At 44.9% G+C, this 15,731-nt stretch overlaps 1 protein-coding gene across 12 annotated transcripts in view; it reads right to left on the bottom strand.

Moving 5' to 3' along the window:
- Positions 1-15,731, bottom strand: part of LOC135045354 (complement decay-accelerating factor-like) — a 162,322-nt gene that overhangs the window by 30,079 nt on the left and 116,512 nt on the right. For all 12 annotated transcript variants that reach the window (XM_063955295.1, XM_063955294.1, XM_063955293.1 and 9 more), the window contains exon 7: positions 15,001-15,180. In XM_063955295.1, coding sequence (XP_063811365.1) covers positions 15,001-15,180 — 180 coding nt within the window. The remainder of the gene's footprint in view (positions 1-15,000; positions 15,181-15,731) is intronic.

Below are 15,731 nucleotides of genomic sequence, written 5' to 3'. Positions count from 1 at the left end.
TGACCCAGTGTCCAGTTCTTTTATTGTAATCCACGTACTTGGCAAAACAAAAAAACGCATTTACCCGAACCAGACAGACTGAAAGGGGTCCCTTGTTTACACATGGGACCACTTTCCCCGAATGCAGAGACCCCCCGTGACTCCTGTCACAGAAGGTCCCTTCTGCCAATCAGGAAGCGCCACTTCGTGGCACTCTCCTGATTGGCTGTATGCGCGTCGGAGCTGTCAGACGCGCATCGCACAGCCCCCTCCATTATCTTTAATGGTGGAAACTTTGCGGTCAGCGGTGAGGTCACCCGCGGTCAGTGGCTGACCGCGGGTAACCCCACCGCTGACCGCAAAGTTCCCACCATTGAAACTAATGGAGGGAGCTGTGCAATGCGCTGTCTGCCAGTTCAGACGCGCAAAGCCAATCAGGAGAGTGCCACGAAGTGGCGCTTCCTGATTGGCAGAAGGGACCTTCTGTGACAGGAGTCACGGGGGGTCTCTGTATTCGGGGAAAGGGGTCCCATGTGTAAACAAGGGACCCCTTTCAGTCTGTCTGGTTCGGGTAAATGCGTTTTTTTGTTTTGCCAAGTACGTGGATTACAATAAAAGAACTGGACACTGGATCAGGTGAGTATAATTTTATTTTCAGGTACCCCGGACGTCGACATTGGAAACGTGGCCAGAGTCGGCGTGTCAACATAAGTAAGTATGTGTGTCGGCATGTATGAAATAAAGTTATACTTTCACGGTGTCTGTGTCCTATTTTTATTTGGGTATTTTTTTGCAGTAGAGCTACAGGTACCAGCGGGCCCGTTTCCCCCCCGCATGCTGGTACTTGTGGTTCTCCAAGTACCGGCTTGCGGGGGAGGCTTGCTGGGACTTGTAGTTCTTCTGCAAAAACCAATATTCTTACATTTACAACAAGGCTATCAGCCCCCCATCCGCAGCCCTTGGATGGGGGGGGACAGCCTCGGGCTTCACCCCTGGCCCTTGGGTGGCTGGGGCGGGAGACCCCTTGATTGAAGGGGTCCCCACTCCTCCAGGGTACCCCAGCCAGGGGTGACTAGTTGGGTATTTAATGCCACGGCCGCAGGGCGCTGTATAAAAGTGACCCCCAGCTGTGGCATTATCTGTCCAGCTAGTGGAGCCCGGTGCTGGTATAAAAAATACGGGGGACCCCTACTCTTTGTCCCCCGTATTTTTTGCACCAGGACCAGGCGCAAAGCCCGGTGCTGGTTGTTAAAATACGGGGGATCCCCTGTCATTTTTCCCCCCGTATTTTGGCAACCAGGTCCGGCTCAAAGAGCCCGAGGCTGGTTATGCTTAGGAGGGGGGACCCCACGCAAAATTTTTTCGGGTTTTTACCCCATTCCATTAAAAAAAATAAAATGTTTTTTTAAAATATATAAATAATACTTGTGCCTCCTAATAGACAAACCAAGTACCTAATCCCTTCTAATATAAATAGATATGCTATTACCAATAAATAAAAAAAACACAAAAAAAACAAGTTTTTTTAAAAATTTTATTAGATTCCGCCAGCAAAGTGTGGCGGATTGAAAATGACGAATTTACGGTCTATAAGCACTGTTGTCGAATTTACAATCTTCAGTTGAATATACTTTTGTCGAAATGCCGCATTTGTACCATTGCAGAAATGTCGAATTTGACAAATGTCGAATTTCAAAAAGTTGAATTTGGAGTGGCCGTTTTTTTGACGAAAAGTACTGTATTGCATTGTCGATTTTTTTTTGGGGCTAAAATGTCCCGTTTTTCGACATTTTCGGGAATTCGACCGCAATTGCATATACCCCATAATATTTTGTGCTGATTTATGGTAATTGGGAGTTTTTGTTGTGTGTTAGTTTGTTAATTTGACCTCCATGCAAGTTACTGTATTTTCTTGGGGTTTCTGCTATCAGGAAATTTTAATATACAGCCATGTTTGCTCTTCATACAGGAGAATCGCACATTTGTTGTGGTTGCTCTCTCAGTAATACCACTTTCAGACAGAAAAGTCTGAAAGTCCCAGCAATTACCTGGCATTTCAATGCTGGGTAGTTTTGCCGAGACCTGCCTGACCCCCCCTTTCACACAGACAAGAAAATTACCGGGTCGATAATTTCGACTCGGTTATTTGTAGATAAACACGGGTATTTTGTCTGTGTGAAAGGGTCAACCTGGGTCGAAATTCCCGGGTCTCCGACCCTGGTAATTTCCAGGGTCGAAGTCCTGGCAATTTCAACCCGGGTTGACCCTTTCACACAGAAAAGGGACCCGCATGTTTCATGAAATTACTGGGTGGAACTGCTTCACCCGGTAATTTCACTTTCTGAAAGGGGTATAATGGTATTTTTTCCAAAAATCAATCTATTGTTATACAGATGACAGAAAACTTCATCCTTGCATTTTACAACAGGATTAGGGATTGTTTAAACTAACATTTTATGGATTCACAAAAAGTTTGACAAAGAGCTTGTATAAAATACAGCCTGACAAGAACACAGATCAGGTTATGTTACTGCTCTATGATCCAGCCACACCTTGTTATTTTACATACTGGGGATGGCTTACATTTACATGTCAGAGTACCACCATAGGGCTCGGCATGTAATACCGCCGCCTGAGATGCCAAATGTCACTACCCAGACATCGGCATCGCGAGCGGTTGAATGCCGGCAGGGAGGTGAGAACAATGAAGCCCCTTCCGGGCTCGCTGTGCTCGCCATGCTGCGGGCTCGGTAGCTCGCTGTGTTTGCCACAGGTTCTATTCTTTCTCCCTCTATGGGTTTCGTGGACACCCACAGAGGGGGAATCGCCTAACTCGCCGGTATACCAGCGGCGGTATCCCAGTGTCTGTATTGTGACTGCTGGGATCCCGACGAATGGTATGGTAACCGCATACCCCACCATACATTGGTGTCTGTGTACTTTATGCTACACTGCGTAAACAGGCACAGCATATCTAAAAAGATGATTAACTTCATCCGAATCTCTACATAAACAAAAATCACTTAAACAAGATTACAAAAGATTTATAAATGTCAGCATGAATTGTTAAGAATATGCATCTCAATCGTTATCAGAAGAGTGATATTGGATGATGGAATCAGTAAATGATTTGTAGTAATTGCTTGAACCTTTACAAAAAAAAAAAAAAAACCTGGTGAGAAACCTCTGCATTTGGCTATGTGCATCGATAGAGAATGGTTCTGTTTGGTAATCCATGTTAACCTGGTCTCCAGACAACTATATGCCTCCAGGTGCAGTTCTCTTTCAATTCTACACAGACCTGCCTTGCAATGTGGCCTGTGAAGCCAAACTGTAAACAGTCATTGAACCTAAACAGAATCGAACCATTGTATTTGTCACATAAATCCTCTCGTCATCCAGTTTGAAGACAAAATTAAGTGCCTAGGACAAGTCTGACGTGTTGGCAAATAAAAGTAATAAAAATACAGGAGAGCAGGCAAAACAGTGGAGTTATGCCATTGATATCCCTTTTACATTGCAAAGTCAGGTCGCACCTGGGAATTGTACATGGGTCCTTCCTGGGTACGACCTGCCATGAGAACCCTTTCAGACCGTCGACCCGAACCAGTAATATGCCGGATCTGGTTGCCACCCGGGGCGGAGGCAGCACTGATGTCACTGGTGGTGACGCTTGAAGATGAGATGCTGCCTTCTCCATAGCGTGTACAGGTCCTGGCTCATATTGACCCAGATAACCCGTTCATGCCGCACTTGACACAGGAATAACCTATGTAAAACACTTTTTTTTTTTTTACCAGGTTGAAATACTGGGTTGCTCAACCTGGTATATTTTAACCTGGCCCTTTCACATCGCACTTCCACCCGGGTCGACCCGGCAATATACTGGCCAATTTTTGCGTTGTGAAAGGGGTATTATACATTACCTGTCTGGACACTTATGCTGAAGTACATTTGGTTAATGTGCATGTGCGGCCTTATAGGCTTGCGTAGCCTGGAATTAGTATCAAACAGCCGCACACTAACTATATTCTGCATTAAGCATATGCATATGTGGTACTAGGGTATGACAGGTCGCAGGAGGAATACAATACCGCTCCAGTGACTGCAGTATTGATACTTTACAGCCAAAGACCTTAAAGACTAAATATTCATACACGTTAGTTCTAACTACAAAGTTCCACTGCTCACTAATTAAATCCAAATTAAGTCTCCTAATTACATGATGATGATTATGCAGGAAAGAACAGTTGTTTCCTTTGACAGAGCATGTCACTATGATACAAGCAACAGGAATTTATATATTGATTTTCTTTGTCTATTATTATCAGATACTCATGGCCAGAGTTACATTTCCCAAACAGTTATCAATTACTTTGTTCATTGTTTTTATAATGAGGATATTTTCTCTGTTAACGGTGGGCTAACAATACTAGCAAACATTACATATCCGCTTGCTGAGTCCATGATGAGAAAATAGGGATTGATGGATCAAGTGAAAAAAGTGGTGAAGTGGACCCACGGAAAAGACGCCCAAAGCAACCAAGCATCTTTAAGGTCGTATTTATCAAGTACATTGTAAAAAAAGAGGTTGGGTATTATCCGATTAGTTGATACGGCCAACTTCTCCACTGGTCCATTTCTCTACTCTTTTCACTGCTTAATATATCTGTAACCCACCCCCACCCCCCTTATGTGCCTACTAACTAGAGATGAGCGCCTGAAATTTTTCGGGTTTTGTGTTTTGGTTTTGGGTTCGGTTCCGCGGCCGTGTTTTGGGTTCGAATGCGTTTTGGCAAAACCTCATCGAATTTTTTTTGTCGGATTCGGGTGTGTTTTGGATTCGGGTGTTTTTTTCAAAAAACACTAAATAACAGCTTAAATCATAGAATTTGGGGGTCATTTTGATCCCAAAGTATTATTAACCTCAAAAACCATAATTTACACTCATTTTCAGTCTATTCTGAATACCTCACACCTCACAATATTATTTTTAGTCCTAAAATTTGCACCGAGGTCGCTGTGTGAGTAAGATAAGCGACCCTAGTGGCCGACACAAACACCGGGCCCATCTAGGAGTGGCACTGCAGTGTCACGCAGGATGTCCCTTCCAAAAAACCCTCCCCAAACAGCACATGACGCAAAGAAAAAAAAGAGGCGCAATGAGGTAGCTGTGTGAGTAAGATTAGCGACCCTAGTGGCCGACACAAACACCGGGCCCATCTAGGAGTGGCACTGCAGTGTCACGCAGGATGGCCCTTCCAAAAAACCCTCCCCAAACAGCACATGACGCAAAGAAAAAAAGAGGCGCAATGAGGTAGCTGTGTGAGTAAGATTAGCGACCCTAGTGGCCGACACAAACACCGGGCCCATCTAGGAGTGGCACTGCAGTGTCACGCAGGATGTCCCTTCCAAAAAACCCTCCCCAAACAGCACATGACGCAAAGAAAAAAAGAGGCGCAATGAGGTAGCTGACTGTGTGAGTAAGATTAGCGACCCTAGTGGCCGACACAAACACCGGGCCCATTTAGGAGTGGCACTGCAGTGTCACGCAGGATGTCCCTTCCAAAAAACCCTCCCCAATCAGCACATGATGCAAAGAAAAAGAAAAGAAAAAAGAGGTGCAAGATGGAATTGTCCTTGGGCCCTCCCACCCACCCTTATGTTGTATAAACAAAACAGGACATGCACACTTTAACCAACCCATCATTTCAGTGACAGGGTCTGCCACACGACTGTGACTGATATGACGGGTTGGTTTGGACCCCCCCAAAAAAGAAGCAATTAATCTCTTCTTGCACAAACTGGCTCTACAGAGGCAAGATGTCCACCTCATCATCACCCTCCGATATATCACCGTGTACATCCCCCTCCTCACAGATTATCAATTCGTCCCCACTGGAATCCACCATCTCAGCTCCCTGTGTACTTTGTGGAGGCAATTGCTGCTGGTCAATGTCTCCGCGGAGGAATTGATTATAATTCATTTTAATGAACATCATCTTCTCCACATTTTCTGGATGTAACCTCGTACGCCGATTGCTGACAAGGTGAGCGGCGGCACTAAACACTCTTTCGGAGTACACACTTGTGGGAGGGCAACTTAGGTAGAATAAAGCCAGTTTGTGCAAGGGCCTCCAAATTGCCTCTTTTTCCTGCCAGTATAAGTACGGACTGTGTGACGTGCCTACTTGGATGCGGTCACTCATATAATCCTCCACCATTCTATCAATGTTGAGAGAATCATATGCAGTGACAGTAGACGACATGTCCGTAATCGTTGTCAGGTCCTTCAGTCCGGACCAGATGTCAGCATCAGCAGTCGCTCCAGACTGCCCCTGCATCACCGCCAGCGGGTGGGCTCGGAATTCTGAGCCTTTTCCTCGCACCCCCAGTTGCGGGAGAATGTGAAGGAGGAGATGTTGACAGGTCGCGTTCCGCTTGACTTGACAATTTTGTCACCAGCAGGTCTTTCAACCCCAGCAGACTTGTGTCTGCCGGAAAGAGAGATCCAAGGTAGGCTTTAAATCTAGGATCGAGCACGGTGGCCAAAATGTAGTGCTCTGATTTCAACAGATTGACCACCCGTGAATCCTTGTTAAGCGAATTAAGGGCTCCATCCACAAGTCCCACATGCCTAGCGGAATCGCTCCGTGTTAGCTCCTCCTTCAATGTCTCCAGCTTCTTCTGCAAAAGCCTGATGAGGGGAATGACCTGACTCAGGCTGGCAGTGTCTGAACTGACTTCACGTGTGGCAAGTTCAAAGGGCATCAGAACCTTGCACAACGTTGAAATCATTCTCCACTGCGCTTGAGACAGGTGCATTCCACCTACTATATCGTGCTCAATTGTATAGGCTTGAATGGCCTTTTGCTGCTCCTCCAACCTCTGAAGCATATAGAGGGTTGAATTCCACCTCGTTACCACTTCTTGCTTCAGATGATGGCAGGGCAGGTTCAGTAGTTTTTGGTGGTGCTCCAGTCTTCTGTACGTGGTGCCTGTACGCCGAAAGTGTCCCGCAATTCTTCTGGCCACCGACAGCATCTCTTGCACGCCCCTGTCGTTTTTTTAAAAATTCTGCACCACCAAATTCAAGGTATGTGCAAAACATGGGACGTGCTGGAATTTGCCCATATTTAATGCACACACAATATTGCTGGCGTTGTCCGATGCCACAAATCCACAGGAGAGTCCAATTGGGGTAAGCCATTCCGCGATGATCTTCCTCAGTTGCCGTAAGAGGTTTTCAGCTGTGTGCGTATTCTGGAAAGCGGTGATACAAAGCGTAGCCTGCCTAGGAAAGAGTTGGCGTTTGCGAGATGCTGCTACTGGTGCCGCCGCTGCTGTTCTTGCGGCGGGAGTCCATACATCTACCCAGTGGGCTGTCACAGTTATATAGTCCTGACCCTGCCCTGCTCCACTTGTCCACATGTCCGTGGTTAAGTGGACATAGGGTACAACTGCATTTTTTAGGACACTGGTGAGTCTTTTTCTGACGTCCGTGTACATTCTCGGTATCGCCTGCCTAGAGAAGTGGAACCTAGATGGTATTTGGTAACGGGGGCACACTGCCTCAATAAATTGTCTAGTTCCCTGTGAACTAACGGCGGATACCGGACGCACGTCTAACACCAACATAGTTGTCAAGGCCTCAGTTATCCGCTTTGCAGCAGGATGACTGCTGTGATATTTCATCTTCCTCGCAAAGGACTGTTGAACAGTCAATTGCTTACTGGAAGTAGTACAAGTGGGCTTACGACTTCCCCTCTGGGATGACCATCGACTCCCAGCGGCAACAACAGCAGCGCCAGCAGCAGTAGGCGTTACACGCAAGGATGCATCGGAGGAATCCCAGGCAGGAGAGGACTCGTCAGAATTGCCAGTGACATGGCCTGCAGGACTATTGGCATTCCTGGGGAAGGAGGAAATTGACACTGAGGGAGTTGGTGGGGTGGTTTGCGTGAGCTTGGTTACAAGAGGAAGGGATTTACTGGTCAGTGGACTGCTTCCGCTGTCACCCAAAGTTTTTGAACTTGTCACTGACTTATTATGAATGCGCTGCAGGTGACGTATAAGGGAGGATGTTCCGAGGTGGTTAACGTCCTTACCCCTACTTATTACAGCTTGACAAAGGGAACACACGGCTTGACACCTGTTGTCCGCATTTCTGGTGAAATACCTCCACACCGAAGAGCTGATTTTTTGGGTATTTTCACCTGGCATGTCAACGGCCATATTCCTCCCACGGACAACAGGTGTCTCCCCGGGTGCCTGACTTAAACAAACCACCTCACCATCAGAATCCTCCTGGTCAATTTCCTCCCCAGCGCCAGCAACACCCATATCCTCCTCATCCTGGTGTACTTCAACACTGACATCTTCAATCTGACTATCAGGAACTGGACTGCGGGTGCTCCTTCCAGCACTTGCAGGGGGCGTGCAAATGGTGGAAGGCGCATGCTCTTCACGTCCAGTGTTGGGAAGGTCAGGCATCGCAACCGACACAATTGGACTCTCCTTGTGGATTTGGGATTTCGAAGAATGCACAGTTCTTTGCTGTGCTGCTTTTGCCAGCTTGAGTCTTTTAATTTTTCTAGCGAGAGGCTGAGTGCTTCCATCCTCATGTGAAGCTGAACCACTAGCCATGAACATAGGCCAGGGCCTCAGCCGTTCCTTGCCACTCCGTGTCGTAAATGGCATATTGGCAAGTTTACGCTTCTCCTCCGACAATTTTATTTTAGGTTTTGGAGTCCTTTTTTTTCTGATATTTGGTGTTTTGGATTTGACATGCTCTGTACTATGACATTGGGCATCGGCCTTGGCAGACGACGTTGCTGGCATTTCATCGTCTCGGCCATGACTAGTGGCAGCAGCTTCAGCACGAGGTGGAAGTGGATCTTGATCTTTCCCTAATTTTGGAACCTCAACATTTTTGTTCTCCATATTTTAATAGGCACAACTAAAAGGCACCTCAGGTAAACAATGGAGATGGATACTAGTATACAATTATGGACTGCCTGCCGAGTGCAGACACAGAGGTAGCCACAGCCGTGAACTACCGTACTGTACTGTGTCTGCTGCTAATATAGACTGGTTGATAAAGAGATAGTATACTCGTAACTAGTATGTATGTATAAAGAAAGAAAGAAAAACCACGGTTAGGTGGTATATACAATTATGGACGGGCTGCCGAGTGCCGACACAGAGGTAGCCACAGCCGTGAACTACCGCACTGTACTGTGTCTGCTGCTAATATATAGACTGGTTGATAAAGAGATAGTATACTCGTAACTAGTATGACTATAAAGAAAGAAAAAAAAACCACGGTTAGGTGGTATATACAATTATGGACGGGCTGCCGAGTGCCGACACAGAGGTAGCCACAGCCGTGAACTACCGCACTGTACTGTGTCTGCTGCTAATATATAGACTGGTTGATAAAGAGATAGTATACTCGTAACTAGTATGTATGTATAAAGAAAGAAAGAAAGAAAAACCACGGTTAGGTGGTATATACAATTATGGACGGGCTGCCGAGTGCCGACACAGAGGTAGCCACAGCCGTGAACTACCGCACTGTACTGTGTCTGCTGCTAATATAGACTGGTTGATAAAGAGATAGTATACTCGTAACTAGTATGTATGTATAAAGAAAGAAAAAAAAACCACGGTTAGGTGGTATATACAATTATGGACGGGCTGCCGAGTGCCGACACAGAGGTAGCCACAGCCGTGAACTACCGCACTGTACTGTGTCTGCTGCTAATATAGACTGGTTGATAAAGAGATAGTATACTCGTAACTAGTATGTATGTATAAAGAAAGAAAAAAAAACCACGGTTAGGTGGTATATACAATTATGGACGGGCTGCCGAGTGCCGACACAGAGGTAGCCACAGCCGTGAACTACCGCACTGTACTGTGTCTGCTGCTAATATAGACTGGTTGATAAAGAGATAGTATACTACTAATATTATATATACTGGTGGTCAGGTCACTGGTCACTAGTCACACTGGCAGTGGCACTCCTGCAGCAAAAGTGTGCACTGTTTAATTTTAATATAATATTATGTACTCCTGGCTCCTGCTATAACCTATAACTGGCACTGCAGTGCTCCCCAGTCTCCCCCTCAATTATAAGCTGTGTGAGCTGAGCACAGTCAGATATATATATACATTGATGCAGCACACTGGGCTGAGCAGTGCACACAGATATGGTATGTGACTGAGTCACTGTGTGTATCGTTTTTTTCAGGCAGAGAACGGATATATTAAATAAAACAAACAACTGCACTGTCTGGTGGTCACTGTGGTCGTCAGTCACTAAACTCTGCACTCTCTTCTACAGTATCACAGCCTCAGGTAAATCTCTCTCTCTCTCTCTCTCTCAACCCTAATCTAAATGGAGAGGACGCCAGCCACGTCCTCTCCCTATCAATCTCAATGCACGTGTGAAAATGGCGGCGACGCGCGGCTCCTTATATAGAATCCGAGTCTCGCGAGAATCCGACAGCGTCATGATGACGTTCGGGCGCGCTCGGGTTAACCGAGCAAGGCGGGAGGATCCGAGTCTGCTCGGACCCGTGAAAAAAACATGAAGTTCGTGCGGGTTCGGATTCAGAGAAACCGAACCCGCTCATCTCTACTACTAACGAGGGGAGTTAATCATTAACAATTATATTGAGATGTTTTCAGTATAGTGTCTCCACCCAAGTCTAAGATAGGTTATTTATCCTTGAAGTAGACTTAGGAACATCTCCAAAGTGAATAGGGTCTCAATAACTATACACTTTTAAAACTGTATACAATTTATTTGACAGGAACACTTAACTTCTTAACTCAGTTCTCAAGGTGCGCAAAATAGCATTATGCAATAGCATCTAATTCTCTGTGGTATTAAAATACTACTTCAGTAACTATTTCTTATACAATAAATTCTTAGTTAAAACTTGGTGCAAACACATTCCAGCCTGTGGCACAATAAATGCATATCTCTAAATGCCCAGTGGGATACAAGGTCACAATTTAATGCTCGCTTAGAACATTCCCAAATAGTAATATAGGATCTAAATAATCCCAATGACACCTCTTGGTTAACAATACTAGTAAATAACTAAAAATCTCCAAAGCACCTTAAGATACAGTACACATACAGCACACACAATCTAGGTTTGTATCTTAAACACTTCATGTAACAGTTTGTCATGACTCCAGTTAGCTATTTATAGCCATAGTCTCAGAGGTGCACCTTTCTTTTAAACTATTAGAAACCTGGGTTTCAAATTTAGAAGCGTATTATCCTTGGTTTAAAAGAAGGGATTCAGATGGCAATCCTGCTCTGAACTGGACACATACCGTTGATTCATTTTGTGTCGACAGTCAGCAGCACCAGGTTATGTACTCAAATAGGGATAATTTATCCAGCTGTATATTGATGTCAATGTGACTGTATACTTGGATGGATCTCTACATTTAACAAGTCAATGATGCTTTAGACAACACAAGGTTACTATAGTATAGCTGCCCTGATAATTGCTGATCCCAGATTACTGCTAATTGCTACCACCTCCAGTTTAGATGCTCCTGAAGAAAAGACTAGCTAGCATATTTGACGCGCCTTGTGAAAAGTCCGTAGCTGGAATATGTAATGTATCACAGGATAGGGAACTATATCACAGAGTGGTCTCCACTTGTATAATAGGGGCTCTGCTCTGTATGCCGTGTGTTACTGTGGCACCTGACCCACCTCTCCAGATGTAGTGTGTCACCTCAGCACAGATCTATGAGTACTGCAGCAACCTGGCACACAGCTGCTATCACAAAGCCCATCTCAGCGTCACGTGTTTTCCTCTCCGGGGTTGCCTCTCCTTTAGAAATGTCCGTCCAATCCTCTCTACAGGCTGCAGGCTTCTCCTCAATCTTTCCTTACACAGTCATATGTCGCTTTGCAGAGTACCTCTCTCCCCCAGACCAGTGCCACGGGATCGGTATGGGATCCCGGCGTACTGGATGCCAGCTGTCACTTCACTCGCCACAGGTTCTATTCTCCCTCTATGGGTGTCGTTAACACCCACAGAGGAAGTATCGCCTAACTCGCCGGTATTACAGCAGCAGCATTGTACCCGTCGGGATTTCAGCGTCGGGATTGCAGACCACCAGGATCCAGACGGGTGGCATTTTAAACGCATACGGATGCCACACATGGGGCTAATCTCAAGGGGTGATTTCTGTAGTATTTAGCAGCCACTGCCCAGAAGTCACTGCATGTTGAGGCAGCAGCAGTGCAGATCTGCGGTCTCTCCCAGTCCCAACTGACGCCAACTCCTTTTTTGTGTCAGAGCTTTTTAACCCTCTTCTTCCTGTCCTGCATGGCTCTTGCTCACCCTGCTCACTAGCCTCCTCTCTCCTGATCTCTATCCAGCCATATGGGCTTCTATTAACTCACACAAGTCTTTATTAGTACCATTTTCTCACTGCGGCCCAGTCCTAATGCTTCCCCGCAAATAACCGCATCAAAACAGTATATAAAAAAAGACACACAAGAGTTTTATTAACCCCACAAAAGGGGGTTACACATCAACCCCAAAGCATGCGATCCTAATTGTTCTTAATCACTGTTACATAATTATACTTATGCTTTACTTTTACACTGTTCACAGACAGTACTACTGTAAGAATCTCTTGTGTTCGTTTTTTTAGGGCTGTGTAGACACCCTGAGCTCTAGTCTAAGTCACACACTGCCAATGTCTGACACACTGGTGTGAATTTTCTTTCTTTCTGTGCATCATCTATGTCACACTGCACATCTGTCCAGATACCATGTGCACATAACTGGAGTTAAGACTGAGACACACAGTCTTAAAAAATTTTTTTAAAAATGTAGTGAGCGTTCATGGGCGGTGACAGGAATGTTGCTTTGTGCACGCATGGAGATGGTCCGTCTTATGGGTGTGTTAAGGTAGTGTCAGTGAAAATTTGTGTACACAGACGCTCAACTGTTCATACAGAAAGCCACAGTTGGATTGAGAAACTGTATTTGCCATTGGGCTGGTGCAAATATCGATGACACACCTAAAGATGTGCCAAAATGTATTTCTGTTTCTACGGATGCTGACAGTAGAAGCCTCAGTCTTTGCACATTCAGATGTACAATAGAGACGGGCTTGCACCATTTGCATAAAGTCGCAGACGATCACCCGCCAATAGACATAGAAGTGGTGCGTCAGACTCAGAATTCACCCTCTCTCCTGTGGGGTTCTGATGCTGTGATATTGGAGTGGATTATCACTGCATAGCACCTGATATTGTTCCTTTCTTTATGGTCTTTATTTATATACCTGGGAGTGACAATTCTCTCTCACATTCCACAATACTGGGGTAGCTGATAGGCAGGAAGGTATTATTTACTTAATTTATAAGGTGGTGACACAACGCTGTATATTTTGGGGATGATGACACAAACAAGTGACATACACTGAAATGGAAGGAAAAGATGGCCCTACCAAAATTGATTTACAGTGTAAGTGGAGCAGGAACCCTTTTCTACACAAGGCAGCAGAATATTTATTGCACCTGCAGGCAAATTAAGAGTGTGTACCCATCGTAATGATTAAGCTGTCAGTAATAAGCCATTGGTGACTGGAATCTGTGTAAGTACAAGATGTATGGTATTGCTGAAAACTGGAGAGGGTGCAAGATAGAGACATCAAGCGTGAATTACAGTAGTTATTGTATTCTGATGACAGTCAGCTACTGCCAACTTTAACGGTCCTTTACTTTTCCCATTACCTGAACCTCCTTTTTCTCCTGGTTCTGGAGAAAGATGTTTCTTTTCATGCAGCCTGGGCACTCTTCGGGGTATATACAAACTAATGCTGGGTACACACTGGCTGATATATTGCTGGCTTGTTGGCCAGTGTGTACCAGAGATAAGTCTGTGAATGCAGTTGTTCACATACATAACACGTCGACCCTGCAGCACACACGATGACCAATATATCTACAGATATATTGATGCATCGTTGTGTGTGTGTGTGTGCGTGCGTACATAATACATACATAAGGGAATCAGATATACTAAGGGTTAACCCTACAATTTGCAACATTACCACACTGGTTGTCATTAGTAACCACTTTATGCGATCCAGCATTCAGTCTACTATTGCAAAACATCATCTGTATTAGATTGCCATACACGGGACAGCAATCTCCACAGGATCAACACACGTGAGACGGCTCACGCGCAGAGAAACTTTGCCATTTACACAATTTGGGTCATACATCAGGGGCTGAGCGCAGTGTTTCACTTGCTCCATAAATTGTTCAGTAGGAAAGACCACCTACGAACACTAGCAGCTCGCCACATTCAGTAGGTAGATTGCCTCAGTGCGCAGGTGGTAACTTCTCGCAATATAAAAATAAACTGGATGTAAGAAGATTTTTGGGGAGCAACACATCTTATTAGGATGCAGCCTTCACAGTTCTGTTCAACTAATGCATTACAATGCTGCTGGAGGAATTTAAAATTACCCAATGCCTGGAGGTAATACATAGCTATGCCAAACTGTTGGATAACCACAGAAGTATCATACTTCCGTAAAACCTAAAAACAAAAGTAGGTTCAATGAAGTTAAATGGTGAAAGTCAAATACTGTAAGGTTTCAGTAACCGAACTTTTTAAGATTTTTATAATAAAGTAGTTTAAGAGTCATGACCCCACCTTGCAGTGCTTCAACTGGCCACAAGTGCGGATATTTACCCTCAGATTCATATAAGTGAAAGTCATTTATTTGCGTTTTAATACTCGCCCATGCAGAGTGATGCCTAATATGCCAAAGAGTTATAAATATATTATAATAATGTTAAAGGTTTTTTTTTGTTATTCACCCTCGGGTGGATATTGCCAAGCCTCTTGTGCCATCATATACATGGGTGTCCTTAAAAATGTTAAGTTATCTGTAATATTTTTGAGCTTATTCACATAAAAATAAAATTGTAAGATTTAAGAAAAATATACTTACTTTTACAAGTAGGTGGAGAAGGGTCCCACAAGCTACTAGCATTGCACGTTATAAGAGAATACCCAACCATCGTGTAGCCTTTTATACATTCAAATGTTATTGCAGAATGGAGAGTGTATGGGCCAGTAAATCCAGACAGTCTCACCGAGTTTTGGACGTGTGGATCAGCGCAATCAACAGCTAGAAAGGTGCAGACATGCAACTTTAAGTTAATACAAAAAAAATTAAAGCACATCATTTTTATAACCCCTAATTAGCACATTTTTATAGTTATGTTAAATCATAAGAACAATGGCAAAAATAAGATTTTAAACCTACTGGTAAATCTTTTTCTCCTAGTCCGTAGAGGATGCTGGGGACTCCGTAAGGACCATGGGGTATAGACGGGCTCCGCAGGAGGCATGGGCACTATAAAGAACTTTAGAATGGGTGTGCACTGGCTCCTCCCTCTATGCCCCTCCTCCAGACCGCAGTTAGAGAAACTGTGCCGAGAGGAGATGGACAATCCGAGGAAAGGATTTTGTTAATCTAAGGCAGGCATGTCCAAACTGCGGCCCTCCAGCTGTTGTGAAACTACATATCCCAGCATGCCCTGACACAGTTTTGCTGCCAGAGAATGCTAAAGCTGTGTCAGGGCATGCTGGGATGTGTAGTTTCTCAACAGCTGGAGGGCCGCAGTTTGGACATGCCTGATCTAAGGGCAAGATTCATACCAGCCCACACCATCCACA

Source organism: Pseudophryne corroboree, chromosome 2 (genome assembly GCF_028390025.1).
Source record: "Pseudophryne corroboree isolate aPseCor3 chromosome 2, aPseCor3.hap2, whole genome shotgun sequence".
NCBI classification, from domain to species: Eukaryota; Metazoa; Chordata; class Amphibia; order Anura; family Myobatrachidae; genus Pseudophryne; species Pseudophryne corroboree.
The sequence above is the reverse complement of the archived record's forward strand: the minus strand, read 5'-3'. Positions and strand labels throughout refer to the sequence as shown.